The sequence below is a fragment of the Equus asinus genome, chromosome 11 (assembly GCF_041296235.1).
Source record: "Equus asinus isolate D_3611 breed Donkey chromosome 11, EquAss-T2T_v2, whole genome shotgun sequence".
NCBI lineage: Eukaryota > Metazoa > Chordata > Mammalia > Perissodactyla > Equidae > Equus > Equus asinus.
The window spans coordinates 72,023,280-72,041,774 of record NC_091800.1 but is presented as its reverse complement, the minus strand read 5'-3'; the positions used below and the strand labels follow the sequence as shown (position 1 = coordinate 72,041,774).

Here is an 18,495-nt window from a genome sequence, read left to right as displayed (position 1 = left end):
CTGATTTTTGAGATGAAACAGTTCAAGGAAAAGCAAATTATAACCAGTTGTGGCTAAAAGGACCCTTTCGTTTATTCCTATATGATTCAGACAAAGGCAGACAGATTTCTGTATGAATCTGATTCTTATTCTAAAGGAAACTAGATAGTGTAATGGCTTATGGGTGGGGTAATAGCTTGGAGAAATTTTGTCATCGCATTTCCATGCGGGTATACATAGTTACATAATAACTTAAGTAGCATTGCCCATCGATTGTATGTTTTAATAGCACATTACCAAGTTCCAATTCTTGAATTGTTCCAGACTTACAGCCAGGAGTAGGTCAATTTTGTGGGCATTCTTCAGTGTGTAGCCATCTCATCACCTGGATACACTTAGTTGATAAGTTATCTAGAAAGAGAAAAGGAAAATTCCATGCAGAGAAAGAAATTAAAATATTCACCAAAGTAAGTTCCTTGTTACAGTTTAATCCATGTTATAAAACTTCATTTGGGTCAAATGGCAGCCCTCAGTGAAGGGTCCTTTCCACCTGTGTGACGATTTTGGTTGGTCTAATAAAAGGTGTTGTATTTTTTGGTTTCTTCTTACCCCAGTTTGTGATCAGTGTAAAAATAATCATCAATCTGTTTGTTTTCCTCTTTCATTGTCTTTGTATCTTACCAAACAAACCTCTCCGGATGATGGCTTACAAAGGCAGTTCAATGAATATTAGTACCCAAAAATGTCCATCTTTCTTTTCTCTGGGAGATTTCTTACCAAAAAAGCAGAAATAAAAAAACAGAACTAGCAGAGTGCCAAATGTGTTACATAGCCTCACTGAGGACACACTGGTTCTGTCACAGTGTGAGAGTGATGCAGTCCACTAATACAAAACTTTAGAACCAGCTTTTTAAAACCAAAGCAAAATTGGATGAAAGCACATAATAGTGTTTTTATCATACTTTAAAAAGCAACTTGGTAGCTTTAAAAAGCTTTTTTGTAGCCTTTTAAAAATCATTCTGTAACTGACATTTATTAAAGACAGAATAACATCATGCTAGTTACTCTGTTTTATCCTAATAATAGGTACTATGATACAGTGACCTGGATAAGGAATTTGGAGTATAGTTTCTGGGGTTTTTTCCTTTACTGGCCTCAAGAAAATTCTCTAGGTTTTCTGTACTTCGTTTTCCTGATCTATATACAAAATGTCCTCTTCTCTGGAGTATTAAGAAAATTACCTGCATAGTAAGTGTTGATTTGTTTTTGCTCCTTGGAGAAAGACATTACGTGATGTTTTATTATATTGCCATCTTTCTTTGTAATCTACATCAGTACTGTAACATCTTTGCATCCCTATATATATTTCTGCTAATACATACCATTTCATAATTTAATATCTCAAATTGTATGTCAAACTCCATTTATATCAGTACTAAATTGATTTTACAGCCACATGCAGAAGATATCAGTTTGTATTTAAATTATGATTCCTTAAATCCTTTCCTTTTCTTAAACATTTCTTTCAGACTTAGTGGCTTTTATGCTTTTTGTTAAAGCAAGTAGAATAGTATTAGCAGTGCAGTCAACTCTTGATTATGGTTGGTGATTCTAGCTGATAATGCAGATCTTTAAGTCATTGACTTAACACTTAGAGAACATTCACTATGTGCCAGGTGTTACTCTAAGAGCTTCACAACTATTAATGAATTTAACACTCACCACAACCCTTTGAGGTAGATACTGTTATTATCCCCACTCTACAGATGAGCAAACTGAGTTATAAAAAGGTCAGAGAACTTGCCTAAGATCCCACAGCTAGTAAGTGGCAGAGCTGGGTCCAGGGACCAGCAGCCCAGCTCTCAGCTCATTTTCTTAACCCTTTGCTATGCGGCTGCCTCTGTCTGTGTGGGAAGCTTCAGAAATCTCAACCTCCCTCACCACTCCCGCCATCCTAACAGCTCAGTCAGCTGGCTCAATTGATTCATCGACTCCCGTCCAGGTGCCTTCCTGGCTCCACTGTTTACTAACTGTGTGGGTTAAGATAAGTCGTTTGGCCTTTCTGTGCCTCTGTTTCCTTATCTGCAAAAAGGGTTTAATAGTGTACATACTTCATAGGGCTATTGAGGGATTAAATGAGGTAATACATGTAAAGTTCATAGAATTATGGCTGGCACATAGCAAGCATGCAATAAATGTTTGCTGCTATTACTTCCCTTCAGTGATGAAAAAGTTATAACTGAACGGAAACATTATTAATATCTCCCCTCTCCCCGCAATAGGAGGCAAACAGGGAGATGAGGTCCTGAAGTAAGCCTTCTGTTAATAATCAAAAGTTGACTGTGACTCTACTGTTCCACCAGCCTTTCTGTCTGCAGCCACTCCGCAGTAACTTGTGTTATAATTCATGCAGGCTATGGCCACTCGGACGCAGATGTTCTTCACCAGTCGTTACTTGAAGCCAACATTGCTACTGAGGTGTGCCTTACGGCTCTGGACACTCTCTCTCTGTTCACACTGGCGTTTAAGGTTTGTGTTGAATAGCTGTTCCTGGTCAGAGCTTTACCTTTTACATTCATTCTGCTTATGTAGCTGAACCAGCGAGAACTTCTTATGTTGTATTTTCACTTGAGCCAACTATTCTGCCCCTGTAAGGAAACTACTAATCTTAATTTCCCTTAATAAAACCATTTCACAGTTAATGACTTGAATTCCCAGAAATATAATAAAGCTCAACTGGTCAGAGTGTGCCACATGCTTGCAAAGGGTGGAAGCAGTCTCTGGAGGTGATTAACTCTTGGCTAGAAGAAAGCATTTACCTGAGGAATGTGGCTTTGCTAGGCCCTCAAGGATGATAAATATGGGAACCTAATCAGGCATTTCTCCCTCTATCTTTAAACATAACCAAATGTGGTAGCCGTTAAAATTAGATATTTATACGTTGAGGAGCAATAAGTAAAAACACATTTACCTTTTAAAAAGGTTTTTATCTGTTACTAAATTAAATGATAGGAACATTTCAGAGATAGAAAATAAAAGGTTGTTTTGGTCTTATTTTTAGGATTTAGCAAGTAATATTGAAGTAGGTGGAGATGGTCTCTTCAGCCACTCTCTTGTTTTTAGGAACCTAACACTTCCCATGCTTGCTAAGTGATTACTTCCATTTCTAGCACAGAAAGGGGAAATTGAATTAGTGTTAATATGCCATGAATATTGAAACTATATGTTTGTTTGTATGGGCATTTGGGAAATATAACCAAAGTCATTCTCTGCTTTACTCATCTCCACTTCTCATAAAGTGCATTTCTTTATTAGAGTAAAAATAGTTACCCTGATATTATGTCCCTTTATTCTTCTTAGCAGCCATGCCACTCAGGTCCCCATGAAATGTCATTACTAGAAACCTAGTTGAGAGAGGAGGATCCTAACAGAATGAGTATGGGGGGCGGCAGTACCTTGATACGTGGAGCCGCTATTCTGGCAGCTCTCAAATTGTGGTCCTCAGGCTAGAAGCAGATGCAGACCCTGGGAACTTGTTAGAAATCCAGATTCTTGGGCCCTGACCAACCAAACCAAACTCTGTGGGTGAGACCTGAACACTATGGCTTGCGAACCACTGCTCTACTAGAACCACGTTTGGAACCTCTTTCTATTTTCTTTTGGATATTTTTAGTTAAAAATTTTCATGTAAATAGGCAGTGAAATTTTTAAGGTGAATATTTGCCGTGTATACTATTTCAGTGCTAATTGTGAATCCTTCAGTTCCGAACAGTAGTTGGGACGCTTTACCACCCTCTGCCTGGGCCCCACCGTGTAAATGAGCAAGAGGCCCTGGCGCTGCGCAGCAGGTGTGGGCCTGGCACAGTGGATGGGGGTGAGGGTACACACAGCACAGGTGTGGTCTGGCATCACCATGAGAATAGTGACAGTTTCCTTACTGCACAGCCTACAGTTCTTATTTGGCCCCTTATATTGCTTCCTTCATAATAAAGAAGAGTATTCATTAAGGTTCCCAGACCTCCAATGTCTGGCCACCAGATAGGTTCTGACTGTTGAGACAGAAACAACCTCTGATGCTCTCTGATTGAAAGCTGATTGTGACATTTATTGGCTCAATGTCCTTGGGAAAATTACTTCATGTCTCCAGACCTAAGATTTCTCATTTGTAAGATTGAAAAAATACGATGTGCCTCACAGGGCTGTTTTAAGTTTAAAGTGAGATGACCTAGCCTTTTGCTGATACAGACCAGGCTCCAATACACTTGGGAGCCAGCTGTGTATACAGAAGTACCATGGGCTTTAAATTCCAGCTCCCCCATTAGCCAGATTTTAATCCTTGGGTGGTCTATGTGGCATCTCTAAATCCTAATTTCCTTATCTAGAATGAGGCGATTATGCCTATTATATACTAATAGATGGATATGATATATCCAGAAACACCTACCCTGTGTCTGGCACATAGTAGGAGCTCAAATATCAACTCTAGTTTAGCAGTAAGCACTTTCCCAAGTGTTCGTGCCTTGCTGGTCCTGTGATAAAGGTTCTGATCCTGAGACCCACAAGGAAGACTCAGCTTTATAGCTAAGATGTCAAAGGCTATGTGCCTGTATGCAAAAATGTCTGATGTTTAAAGCTCAGCACCCCTCACTGAAAAGTGGGAAGATGGGCAGATGTTATGGTATTAATGGATGTCATGCCAAGCTATAGGCTCACCTGGCCTAGATTCACAGGTTCATGAGGCCCACCGGCACAGCAGCCACTGGGATCTTCCTCTGCACATACTTGCTCAGCTGAGGCATCCTGGACAATATCAGAAAAATTAAGTTATTTCATTGAGTTAACAGATGTAATTGTTTGCAGAAAAATCATCTTCTACAGATATAGCCCCATCGTTACTGAGTCCCTTAATTAAGGACATCTAATAAGTTGCCAAAGGCAATGAAGAAATCTAGTTCTTAATGAGAGAAAAAGCTTGCAAAGATTTAAGCCTTGAATTCTGATTATTAATATATTAGCTTCCTGCTATCCATTGAGTGCCTTATGTGCTTCAAGTGTTAATCTTCACAACAGCCTGACCTCATAGATCTTCTCCCCCGTTTTATAGATGAGGTGATGGAGGCTGAGACAGGTTAGGACCCTTGCCCAAGATCTCTACACAACTGGCCTGTCCAAGCCCTTGTTCTCCAGCAAGTTAGGAAGGAGGACAGAGGAGGGAGGGGAGCTAAGCTGAATGAGTATCAAAGTAGTTGGACGGTCTCTCATACAGGAAAAAGGAGGAAATTACCCAGCCCTTACTGGAGGCTAGTACTTTGCTGGGCGCTTTCACATATGTTATCTCATTTAATATGTAAAAGAGTGTGTTTAATAAACCAAGGTAGTTACATGCAGAAAAGTACAGTTCTTCTCTGGCTATTTTACAATATCTACTAACAATCCCAAACGAGTGCTGGCCTTTACATAGTTGATAATATTTTTAGTGTGTTCACTCATTTAGTCTGAAAATGTATTTTTAGTTCCCTGAAGTGCCTTTCTTGATTTGAGCTGCACAGTGAGAACCTGTGCATGAGGATGAGGGGCACCTGGATAATTGGGCTCTTGCAGGGAGTTTGTGACCTGGTTTACACAACTATGAGCCTGCTCTGCAAAGACACATGGGGTCTGGGTCATCTTAGTGATTGGTGAGCATCTGCAACTGACACAACTCTTCTTTAAACTAGATTTTTCAAGTTATTTTTAAATCGATATGTAAATAAAAATAAATACAATATGCCTAGGAAGAGTGTAGCTATCTTAAATAATGTGGCTCCAGATATCTCATTTTAGCACCCAAGGTTTGTTTTTTCTTCTGTTCCTCGATCTTTAAAAATTACTAATATTGTATGTTTGTTCTCTGAAAGGCTCATTTCCCTTAGGAGGCCATGTTACAACAGTCAAACTTGAATCTACATCACACAATTCCTGAGAATTATTTATAACCTATTCTTCGCCTTATTGCTAGAAATAAGTCCTGCCTTTCATATTATTCTAACATCTCATTTAATTTCCTGAATGAAATTTTCTCATCCTCAGGAAAAGTCTGTAGGGATAAAAAAGTGGAAATTAGATACCCTCCATTGTTAGTGTGGTTATTTCTGAGTGGAAAAGTGAAGGGTTATTTTTGTTTTGCCTTTTTGTTCCCCTGTGGGCCTTTCTGAATGTTCAAAGATTTTTTACATTTAGTGTATATTACTTTCTAATTAATGAGAAAGAGACAGAGACACACACACAAAGAGACAGAGGGAGAGAAGAGAATTGATTGGAAAATTAAGGATGGGCAACGTTAGACTGGGGTGTGTCGAGGGAGACAGATCCTTTACCCCTATAAATGGGGGTTTCTTTATACCTTGTATAAGTGAGTTTGAACTCCATTCTTGAAAGCAGGTTTTGAGATCAGTACCCCAAAAAAACTAAATCATGAAAATGGGAAGCAAAAACCTTGACCAGAGATAGTGAAAGAAAGGAAAATTTAACTCCAGGGGTAAGAACTTGGAGATGGGCCAATTCAGACAGCAAGATGGGGGGTCTTGGCAATTTTTGTATGAACCATCTCTCCTGTATAGTTCCAGCAAAGAGAGCTGAGACAATAAAAACTCACATCCAGATTCATCCAAACCTTAATCCACCCATAATTAGGAAGAACCATGTCTCCTGGGAAAAGCGGTGTTCACAGACAACAAACCGTGTAAGCAGTTCCCCAAACACTGGAAACAACTTTTTTTTTGGTTGGTGAACAGCTGCTCCTGGTTGAGAATTCTGTGATCCTCAGTTAATTAAGTCACATTTTCTGCTCATTAAATTGCTTCTCTTTCACATGGTGGAATTCAGTACTTTCCCTCAGTACTTCATGATGTCAAGATCACTGTGAGTTCCACTGTCCTCCCAGCTGTGAATGCATCTGTGACTCGCTAGACCTAAAAAACAAAGCTTATTCCTTGAGTAAAAATTTTTCTCCAACAGTAAGATGAGGTGAATCTTGAAGCTATTACTCTAGCCATAATTTGCTATGTAACAGAATTATTTGGACATAAGTAATCTCTGTTTTTACCTAAATTGTAAGATTGGTTCGAGATACTGGCCTCTTGAAATTTTTTTATTACCACCAATTTTGGCTGCTTGTGCAAAATGCACACATGTGCCTCCTCCCAAACACACACCTTTGTTCAGACAGGCTTGTCTGTATTTGAAGATGCAGCTCTTTAGTGTCACACACGTTTAAGCACGATGGCTGCATGCTGACCTCTGGCTGGGTGACACCTCTCTCTACAGTGTGTGTTCAGCTATGGATGGGAGTTTCAGCCAGCCAGGCTTACAAGGTGTTTAATTAGTGTGAATTTGCTGCTGGTGTGAGGAAATTGTGAAGAATGATGAAAAGTAATTCATTGTGGCCTTCTTGTTTTATCAAGTAAAACTCATGACATGTTATGTCCTGCTAGCCATCACTTATTGAGCTAGACCAAAGAATGTGTCAGACACTTTCTGTACCTGACCTCAAGTCTTCACAGTAGCTGTGCAAGGTCAGTTTTAGGGTCTCTGTTTTACAGGTGAGAATGGTGAGACTTGGTTTACCTGCGCAAATCCATACACACGGTCAATGGTGCCTGACCAAAGCCTGCACATTTTCCACCTTAGCAAACTGTCTGATTATTCATAGCTTAACAGAGTGCCTGAGAAGCCTGGGGGGAAACCCTCACTTGTAGAGGAGCTGTTTCATATACCTCACTTCAGTATTTTTTCCAGCCCATTAATTAGCTGACACCTGTAATGGCACGTCTTTGTTGGAATTAAGGTGTCACAAACATCACCTCTATATCAGTTGCTGGTATGCACTAAAGCTAAGTAAATAAATAGAAGCCCAGTCTGTACTGAGGAACAGTGGTCCTTTAAACCATATTACAGTTTGCTGGGAAGTTTTATATTTAGTCCCTCTCCCAACAGAAAACAACGCTGCAAAGCATAAATTTATTGATAGCTTATTTGTACTACAAGGGGATTCTGTGCTTTCCTAGGGCATTCATGGCAGAGTTTCTTTAAATTAGAAGTTGTCTTAGTATCTGGAAAATTTAACCTTTGAGCCCAAAAATTGTATGAAACCTATTAGAGGTGTTTGGTGTGTCTCACTAACCAAGCTGTCCTTTGTGTGTTTTAAGAACCAGCTCCTGGCTGACCATGGACATAATCCTCTCATGAAAAAAGTTTTTGATGTCTACCTGTGTTTTCTTCAAAAAAATCAGTCTGAAACGGCTTTAAAAAATGTCTTCACTGCCTTAAGGTCATTAATTTATAAGGTAAGCTGTTTCATCAGGAAAGGTCATAATTGATTGTCATACATTTTCCACTTTCCACCTGGAGTTGAAGGGAGCGCTAACCTTTATGTGATTTATTTGCTTTCTTGGGTTCCGTCTAGTTCCCCTCCACGTTCTATGAAGGGAGAGCTGACATGTGTGCTGCTCTGTGCTATGAGATTCTCAAGTGCTGTAACTCCAAACTGAGCTCCATCAGAACCGAGGCCTCCCAGCTGCTGTACTTCCTGATGAGGAATAACTTCGACTACACTGGAAAGAAGTCCTTTGTCCGGACACATTTGCAAGTGCGTGTAGTGTAGCTTTCCAGTGCAAGTGTGCTGTGTGGAATTCTGTTTTAGCAGGAAAACTTTGAGTGTCGCATTTACCAATTTACCTCAGCATAACTACTACAAGATCCGGCCTCAAGATGGAAAATTTGAAAGTCACATTTACTGATTTGGTTTATTTCATTCATCCTCCACATTGTAAGATTTGGGCCCAGGATGTGTTTCTATTAGTAAATTGATGTTTAAATATTGAATCAATATTAGACTGACTGAAATTCCATTGAATCAAGATATAATAGAACCTATGTGATGCCTGATAGTAAACATCTTGGGTAAGACACAAAAGCCCAAAGTGGTTCATTTCATCTTCCATCTATTGACACACCTGCCATCTCTCCAGAGTTAAAATGTCCCCAGTTCTCTGTTCTAGGAACCTTGCAAGATACTGAAAAGTCTTATGTATTTTTGTAGGCTCTCTTTTTCTGCCAACACATACAGAAGTGCCTTCTCCATCTCTGTATTTATTCCTTTTTTTAAAGAAATATTTATTGTTTGCAAACTACGTGCTAGGATTCATGGATTCAGCCATAAACAAAACAGAATCCTCTAGAGCCTGGCCTTCATGGAATCTACAGTCTGCTGGAGGACAGACAAACCCCGAAGTTCTTGTGATGTAGTGTGCCTCGTGCTATAAGAGAGGAACTTGAGTGCACCAAGGAGGGGCATCTGGCTGGGGGCCAGAGAAGCTTCCCAGAGAATGTGAAGGATGAACAGGGGTTAGCAGGTATAGAGGGTGAGCATGTTCCAGGCTACAGATGCACCATGTGTGAAAGGGCCTGTCTGGCAAACTGGAGAAGGTCCTAATAGTGCAGGTGAGAACAGATTAAAGAGGCATCATTGCATATTTGGAGGGATCTCATAGACTCCAATGCTGCGAATGGATCAGGGGAGTTGAGACCTTAGCTGGGAAGACCTTAGGGAAACCATGGTTAGATCTAGGCCAGAGAGGATGGTGTCCTGGACCAGGCATGGTGAAGTTAGAAGGAAGAGGAGATTAAGGTGACAATACTAAGTGATTGATTGTACCTGAGTGTGGTAAAGGAAAAGGAGGGAATAAGGATAGTATCCATGTTTTAGCCTGAGTAACTAAGAAAAGGCAGTGCCATTCATAGACTCCCAAAAAGACAGATCCCCCATTGCATAGTTAATACATATACGTTTTAATAAAAAACGCAAAGGACAGTCCACTTATTGAATATGTAGTACGAATAAGTTCAAACCAAAAACCGAGGAAGTAGGTGATAAGATCTCCCTTTTTGCCAGCTCTGGTGGTCTAGTGGTTAAAATGTGGTGCTGTCACCTCCATGACTCGGGGTCCTTTCCTGGTCGGGGAACAACATTACCTGTCTGTAGGTTGTCATACTCTGGCAGCTGTGTGTTGCTATGATGCTGAAAGCTACACCACTGGTATTTCACACACCATCAGGGTCACCCATGGTGGACAGGTTTCAGCAGAGCTTCCAGACTAGATAGACTAGGAAGAAGGATCTGGCCACCCATTTCTGAAAAAATTGGCCAAGAAAATCCTATGAATAGTAGCAGAGCATTGTCTGATACAGCACCAGAAGGTGAGAGGATGATTCGAAAAGGCCAGGCAGGGTTTCAGTCTGCTGAACACGGGGTCATTAGGAGTTGGAATCCACTCGACAACACTAACAACAGCAACCCTTTTTGTTAGAGAAAGTGGTAGGTAAGTAACTATGCAAGTGATATGGGCTTATCTGATCCACATCTCCCTACACTTTCCTGATTAGCATTTTGCTGTGCAAACAAAATGCTTAAGGAAAACAAAATCACCTTCTGGAATAATTCTTGGAGGAAATAGATGACTCAGACGTTGTTTCCCACACTGGAGTGATCTCTGCCGAAAACTTCCGCTTTGCCCTGTCCTCATACACATCCTAACTAAAGACAGGAGCCAAGCCTGGGAAGTCATTTGAAGGTGAATTGATTTGCTCACGTTTGTGTGTCCCTAAGGTCATTATTTCCGTCAGCCAGCTGATAGCTGATGTTGTTGGGATCGGGGGAACGAGATTCCAGCAGTCCTTGTCTATCATCAACAACTGTGCCAACAGCGACAGGCTCATCAAGGTGGGTGGCCCGGTCCTGTTTTATTTGTCAATCCCAAGACTCTGCCTCATCGTCTGGTATGTATGTGGACAGACAGAACGCAGCTGAAAGCCACGTGTCGTTCTTCTACCCTTGTTTTAGCACACCAGCTTCTCCTCAGATGTGAAGGACTTGACCAAAAGAATACGCACAGTTCTGATGGCCACTGCCCAGATGAAGGAACACGAGAATGACCCGGAGATGCTGGTGGACCTCCAGTACAGTCTGGCCAAGTCTTATGCCAGCACTCCTGAGCTCAGGAAGACGTGGCTGGACAGCATGGCCAGGATCCATGTCAAAAACGGGGATCTCTCCGAGGTAGTTCTGCAAGCCTCTCTGTCCGGGTTGTTGAGAAAACTAATTATGCCCCATTCACTAAAAGAGGCCGATTTTCAGAAAAATTTCCCAGTAATTAAAAGAAGCCAATTAATAATTTACAGCACTGTAAGGGGATATTTCTATCACGAAAGAGCATTGTTTGAAAGCTCCGTGTTTGAAAACTTCCATGTTCATATAGATGCCTGCTAATTCAAGTGCACTCAGTTTCTGTATAAAAACTCATCACTAGTTCTAAAATTCAGTTATTTTATGATAGAATTAAATTTTCCTGTTACTAAAGTAATGGTAGGGCATTGCTTTTTCCTTTTTGAGGTAGCCCACTTCCATCTGTGGACGTGAGAGATATCAGGGTGTTCCCTGGTGTCCAGAGCTGCCATGTTTCAATAGACAGTGTGGCAGGGCGGGACCGGGGGAGCTGTGTGCCGGGAATTGGATCTTTGGGCTCCGGAGACAGACTGAATCCCAGATCCACAGTTACTAACTCTCTGACGTTGAGCCAGTTTTTAACCCCTCTGTGTCTCGATGACATCACCTGTAAAACAGGAGAAATTAAGGAAAACAATAGGCTGTAAGGCAGGTCCTGCATTCCCATGAAAATTCTGTTCAGGATTTGTGCCTCAGACATTTAGGTCTGACCAACAGTATTACGAAAGAAGCATGCTTTTACTTTTAAACTTCTGTGACTGCTTACATTAGTAAAATTATGTTCTATGTCTGAAAAATTTATTTAACTGTTTTTATGTATTGATTATTCAAGGAGTCCATTCTGTTTGACCGTAAATTTAAACTATACATTAGCCATAATAAAAATGAATTACATGTTATTAGTAGTAGTAATTTTTCTATCACAACAACCAGGAGCTCAGGCATTAGAACCTTACAGTGGGTTCATTTCCAACAGCTATCTTCAACTTTTTGTATCACCATAGCAACTTGGTAAAAAAATTTATTTTTATTTTTTGCTTTCATTTTAAGTTATTTATAATGTTATCCATTTAACATTAAATTATAATTTTGGTTTAGAATTCTATGTTTGGAAAAAGTTACAGCTTCATTTTTTTTTTAAGTTGAAAGAAAAATATTTTAGCCTGAAATTTGAGCAATTCTCTCAGAATCTAGGAAGGCACAGGCCTTTTCTTCACGTAGGTCCTCTTTTCACTTTAAGAGAAATGATGCAGAAATCTTAGATATATGAAGAACAAATGGTTTTTTATCTTTAAAATTAGATTTTAATAATTCTAAATAGAAACAAACCTTAGCAAATTTACCACCATTTGTCTCAGTTTGCAGTTTATTTCAAAATTTCAATTTATGTGAATTGTTGCACTTTTTTCAAAAGGTAAGATGTCAGCTATTAGAAACACTAGTTGGTGCCTTGAGATCTAAGATTAGTACATACAGTCAATGGATTTCTGTCTGTGAGTGTTATGACATGCTTTATAAATGGTGATTCTGAAGCATGTGTCTCTTATTATAGGCAGCCATGTGCTACGTCCATGTCACAGCCCTGGTGGCAGAATATCTCACACGGAAAGGTGAGGAATGATTCCTGTGTTTTGTGAAATGAATATAGAACTGTAGAAAGCAGCAAAGACAAGAGAGAGCCATTGAGAGAGATTTGGAGGTGGGGGATTTGTGTGTGTGTGTGCGTATACTGTATTCATTGTTTTATTCACTGTCATGACATTTGCTTGACTTGGTAGGTACAGCAGAAATGCCAATATCAAAAACAAAAAGAGATGGCGTGTTGTCATGTAACTTCTTACTGTGGCTCCACCTTGCAAAAATTAGTTAATGAGCTTTGCATCCGGCTGTCCCTGACCAACGAATCTCGAGCTGAAAATATTTTATTTTCCCTTAAGATAGTTCCCCCTCAAACTGTTTATCAGTCAAAAGACAGTTGTAACAGGACATCATCAAACAGCATTTTCTGGAATGCAGCCCAGTTGGCTTTATTTTACGACAAGGTAGACTTGCTGGCTAGAAACCTTGCCTCCCCGTGGAAGGAGAGGGCAGGAGTGAGTGCTGCTGGTTTGTAGATTATGAGTTTGTTCCCAAATTAGCAGGCCATGAATTCTTTCACGAGTTCCTTTTGGTTAAACACCAGTTGCTCATTTCCATTTCAAAATCAAGAACATCAGCATTTTTAGAAAAGCTGGTCATGTGCGTATGTGTACTGGGAGCACAGGAGCACCAGATCTGGCTAACGAGTACATTTACAAAGTGAGAAATGATATAACGTCACAGAGGCCGAGGCCAGGGAATTTCATTATATCTAGTACCGCTGGCTCTTTGGACTGGAAGTTAAGAGAGTCTGGGCTTTTCATATATCAGAGCCCAAAAGAGAAAGAAATTAAAGAAGGGCTCCATATTCTCTTACTACCAGCATGATTTCCTGTTGAGACCTTTTGTCAGGTAATATCTTTCCTGGTGTTTAGAAGCAGACATAGCCCTCCGGCCGGAGATACCCCACTTCCCCTCCAGTCACAGCACCTGCCAGAGGAGGCGCCAGGGAGGTGAGCTTGAGGGTGGGTTCAGCCCTAGGGCCCAGCCGCCCACCCACGTGACGCTCAGAGGTGTGGGGATTTTATCTTTCAGCTCTGCATGGCTGGACTTGGCTCTCCTTCCCTCCCTTCTCTTCCTTGCTTCTCTGTTTTGATGGCAATCCTATTCTGTGGGCAGGTAGAGGAAAGCGCTTTGGCCACTGTTCTAGTTATTCCACCGGAGCTAAGTTGTTTATTTAAATGTACTCTGCAGCCTCAGAGTGGGTGGTCGGCTTTTGTAATTTTGCTTTTTGTATGTTACTATATCCTCAAGCTCCTAGATTAATGCTTTTCATAGGGGAATCTTATGTCTGCATAGAACAAAATAAAAGCAAGGCTAAACTAGGACAGTAGCAGGGGCACTAGACAACCCGTGAATGGCTTAGAAACCTTGACCAATACGCAGCAGAAAAACCTCTGACTTTAGGGTCTGCTCTTTCAATACTTGATTTCAAAATACTCTGTGTTCCTTTTTCCTGAAATGTGGGAGGTCTCAATTCGAGTTTTGACTTCTGTTTTGTTTTATTTTAACCACCAATCTCAATATTAGAATAACAAGGCATTTCAAGTCCTTCTTCAGTTCATCATTTTTGCCCAACTAATATTGTCCAGTTGACAAAACTTTTCCCAGTGACTCCAAGATGAATAAAGACCCCAAATGGGCCATTATTGCTTAAGGATAGCCTCTCCCAGGTATTTATCCCAGCTCCAACCTTATACCATTCCACCTTAGAGAGCTGAGTGTCTAGGCCCCTGAAGTATTCATGCTGTGTGTGCCCCGCTCTTCAGTTGTGGGGAGGAAAGAAGGCCCCTCCTTACCCGCCAGGCAGCTAATGTGGAACCAGCTACGGCAGCCTCTCAGCTCACGGCTGTAGCTATTGAGTTCCATCTTGGTTTTGTAGACTTCATGAAAGAGAAGAGCAAGTTCTAATCTGAGTTCTGGGTTACCCCCAGCCAGAGCGGGTAAGATGACAGCTTGAAGGAAACAGTTATTTTTGAGTCATATATTTCTCTTTGATTGGCTTTGGCTTCTTTATTTTTCTTGGTATCTGACACCATGGGACATCTTACCAAATCAAATGATTGTTTATTTGTTATTCTTTTGCTATTAATTTGACTTAATACCTATTTCAGTTTGTTTACAGTTTATTTAATGACTGCATACATTTTAATAAAAGTGGGTGAAAAATAAAAAGAGATGAGAAAAAGGAACAAATTGCAGCAGACGAAGATTAAATATGAGGAAGCAAATGAAGAAAAGCACACAGTGGCCCCCAGGCTCCCCATGGGAATGCTGGCCTGAGACCTAAGAGATTTCAAAATTGGTTATTTGATTTAACACAAAAACATACAGGGCAGGAAGGACCATCAAAGTTCATCCACTTGCAGGTTGATAACTCTGACTCTCTCCCATGCTCTCTCGATTCCTAGGCATGTTTAGACAAGGATGCACAGCCTTCAGGGTCATCACCCCCAACATAGATGAGGAGGCCTCCATGATGGAAGATGTTGGAATGCAGGATGTTCATTTCAATGAGGTACGTGCTAGCACAGGCGTGGGTTTTCAGTACTTGAGTATCTCAGAACCTGCTGTTTGCCCTGCCGGTGCGTTGAACGAAGGCTTTTCTCTCTGCAGCTGCTGTTGACACCCTTCACTCTAACTAAAATAATTCTCTAGACAACTGCAACAGAACAGTGAAAGCTTCTGCCATTCTCCCTTTCCAGGAATTCCTCCTTTTCTCTGGAAAGAGAGTTTGAGGAGCTAGTTAGCTGTGAAGTGAGGCTGAAAGCTCGAACACTGTGGTAAAAGGTTCAGTATTTTGATAATAACTTTCTTATTCTTTCCAGCAACTCATTTCTCCAGTTCATGGGTTTTATTGCTCTTTTAATCTGACTTTTAAATCAGTGTCTCCAACACTGGACATCTCCCCAGTGTCTCCAAACACTAAAAGCCATGAGATGCCAGACTAGGCTGTGGGGCATAGTGGCTCTGTTCAGGGTCCCAGGTCCTGTCTCCACTTCAGTGCCGCAGCCCAGGTTCTGCCTACCGTGAGTGAATAGGACCACCCTGTCCCACCCCTAATAGAGACCAAAAAGGTTGACATTAGGTCATTGTAGCAATTTCTCCAAGTTTCTCACCAAAACAAGAACACCTTGCAGCCACTTATCTGTACCTAGAGAATTTTGAAATAAAGCTAGGAATTTGAACAACTGCCAGTTTCCTTCTTGCATTCCCTGAATTTCCTCTTCTGTGAATATCTGCCAGAAGGGTTTTTCATATGTGTCTGCCTCCCCTCAACTCAGGGCAGAATGAAGCAGTCAAGGGAAAGCTTTTTAATCCTGCCTATCTTTTAAGGAAAAATAAAAGTTGTATGTTTGTTCATGTGGAGAGAACGAACAGAGAAAGGAGTAACTACCTCTGCCTTTGTTATACTTGTTTTTGTGATGTGGAGTCCTACAATTAACATTATGGCTTTTAACCATGTTCTTGCCAGGAAGTAGAGCCCAGAACAAACATCCTCCATAACATCAACCAGTCCATAAATCAGTGGTTCTCAAAGTGTGGTCCTGGGACCCTTGGGTCCCTGGGACCCGTCCAGCAAGTCTTCAAGGTCCTTATTCTTCCGACTGAATGTTTGTGAGGCTGGATTTTCTCTTTTTTTTTTTTGAGGAAGACTAGCCCTGAGCTAACATCTGCCAATCCTCCACTTTTTGCTGAGGAAGACTGGCCCTGAGTTAACATCCGTGCCCATCTTCCTCTACTTTATATGTGGGATGCCTACCACAGCATGGCTTGCCAAGCGGTGCCATGTCCGCACCCAGGATTCGAACCAGCAAACCCCAGGCTCCTGAAGCGGAACGTGCGCACTTAACCGCTGTGCCACTGGGCCAGCCCCTGGATTTTCTTTGTATACATCAACCAAAACAACATATCAAACAGATTAAATGCAGAAGCAAATATGAGAATCTAAGTTTCTCCTACAAAGTCAGACATTAAAGAGAGTTGCTAAAACATAAAACAATGCCACTCTTCTCCCTAATTTTTTTAAAAATATTATTCTTTCATTAACAATGTTTTCTTTAACACATAATAGGTTTGTTATTGTTGTTTTAATTAAATTAATAAATAAATCTTTTTACTTGTCAGTTTCTATTTCTAATATTATAAATACTGAGAGACAATACCCATATAAATGAAAGTTCTCAGTAGCTTTTAAGGATTCTCAATAATTTTTATGATATATAAAGGGATCTTAAGCCTAAAAAGTTTAAGAACCACTATCATAAATTGTCTAGTCTCAAATGACCTTCTAAATTAAAAACTAAACATGAGAAAGGAGGATAATAGTGAGTGTTTCGTAGTTAAATATTCAAATAATTTTAACCACAATAGGTAAAGTTTTCTAAGTCTCCTGAAAAAAAAATGGTAAGTTGGTTATTATGTGGCATTAACAGTTCAGCTGTCTCTCCACCTTGAAGTGCCTGGACAGATGGTAATTTTTTATTTTTTACTGTGGAGTCTGAGACCTGTCACTGAGGTAACAAGGTCCACATGCTCTTGGCTTTGAACTGCTCAGTTCAAGGCAAGTTTTGACTGGGTTTTTCCCTGAGAAGAGACTTGAATGGATTGTCTTCTTGCAGAAACCACCCTTGTCTTTCGTGCCAAATTAGACCTCTAGAGTGCAACATTTTGTTTAGAATTCCATAAGGAAAACGATGCCAAGAACAATTAACTATTTGAAAGTAAACAGTTCTCAGTAACCTGCCCCGCAGGGATAATAAAATGAAGTTCAAGTTTGCTCATCTGATTAAGTAATAGGCTGGAATAATCACTACAACTGAGGGAATCAGCCTATGGAATCAAGTGCAGACTTGGTTGGGAAGATTTGTGAATGGTACTTGCTCTGAGTAATAGCTAAACATGTGACAGGGATAACCTTATCAGTTATTTTCAGAACTGGATTTTCCACCCTGTCCTTGAAGCATAAAGTTGGTAAATCTTTAACAAGGTCCATGGTACATGATAATCTATGATGATTAGGATGTGACACAGTGCAGTTATAAAGTCCTGAGCAAGCCCTGCACATCAAGATTGAAACCAGCCGGGAAAGGAAAAAATAACGATGTTCAAAAAGCCAGGAAAACAGAAATTGCTATGCACATTTTTTGCTTTGGGTATCAGGATGTTTCAAGAAAAAGAGAAAGTTGAAAATCTCTGCCAGAGAAGGTCTTTTGGGAAAAGCTGACAGGAATAGGTGTATAACACACAGCTTAATAAAAGTCATTGCCCTTTTAATCTGTATTATTAGATATATTTAAATGCCTCAGATGCTCTCCTAACATGATTTTAGAGGAGCTACCTAAAAATACACAATTCTCCCAGCAGCAGGCCTCAGGTGAGTCTTTATTGACAGCATTCATCTTCGCTGCCTGATCTAAGGAACAGACCCCCTCCCAGCTGCCTTTGATTATATAAAGAGGAACATCCCATTCCTGTTTGCAATTTTGTTTCACAAGTTACAGCCTGTGCAGACTGAAGAATTCTGAGTCCCCTATGGTATCAGAATTCCGCATAACCCATGTAGTTTTGAGATCCCTCCCTCATTATTCCAGTCAGGGTCCTGGAAGGAAATAGGTAGCACACTAGGGAAACTGAAGAAAGTCTGATAAAGGGTCTATTTTGAAAAGTTTGGACAGGGTTTAGGGAAACCAACAAGGAATATTGCAATACTCTTGAGGTTAGCAACAGCTAGGTTGCCACCCCTCAACCTGTGGGCTAAGGGAGGGGTGAGAGAGAAACTACACAGAGGGACCACCTGACAGGACTCATGGGTTTAGGGGAGGGCTCAATCCTGG

General features: G+C 40.7%; 1 protein-coding gene across 42 annotated transcripts in view; it reads left to right on the top strand.

The window, feature by feature from the left end:
• Positions 1 to 18,495, top strand: part of DOCK9 (dedicator of cytokinesis 9) — a 273,386-nt gene that overhangs the window by 227,063 nt on the left and 27,828 nt on the right. For 21 of the 42 annotated variants that reach the window (XM_070520061.1, XM_070520081.1, XM_070520067.1 and 18 more), the window contains 8 exons: positions 2,393 to 2,508; positions 8,166 to 8,303; positions 8,423 to 8,605; positions 10,625 to 10,738; positions 10,859 to 11,074; positions 12,573 to 12,630; positions 13,534 to 13,611; positions 15,070 to 15,176. In XM_070520061.1, coding sequence (XP_070376162.1) covers positions 2,393 to 2,508; positions 8,166 to 8,303; positions 8,423 to 8,605; positions 10,625 to 10,738; positions 10,859 to 11,074; positions 12,573 to 12,630; positions 13,534 to 13,611; positions 15,070 to 15,176 — 1,010 coding nt within the window. The remainder of the gene's footprint in view (positions 1 to 2,392; positions 2,509 to 8,165; positions 8,304 to 8,422; positions 8,606 to 10,624; positions 10,739 to 10,858; positions 11,075 to 12,572; positions 12,631 to 13,533; positions 13,612 to 15,069; positions 15,177 to 18,495) is intronic. The other 21 variants (XM_044779778.2, XM_070520089.1, XM_044779774.2 and 18 more) reach the window with 1 other exon arrangement.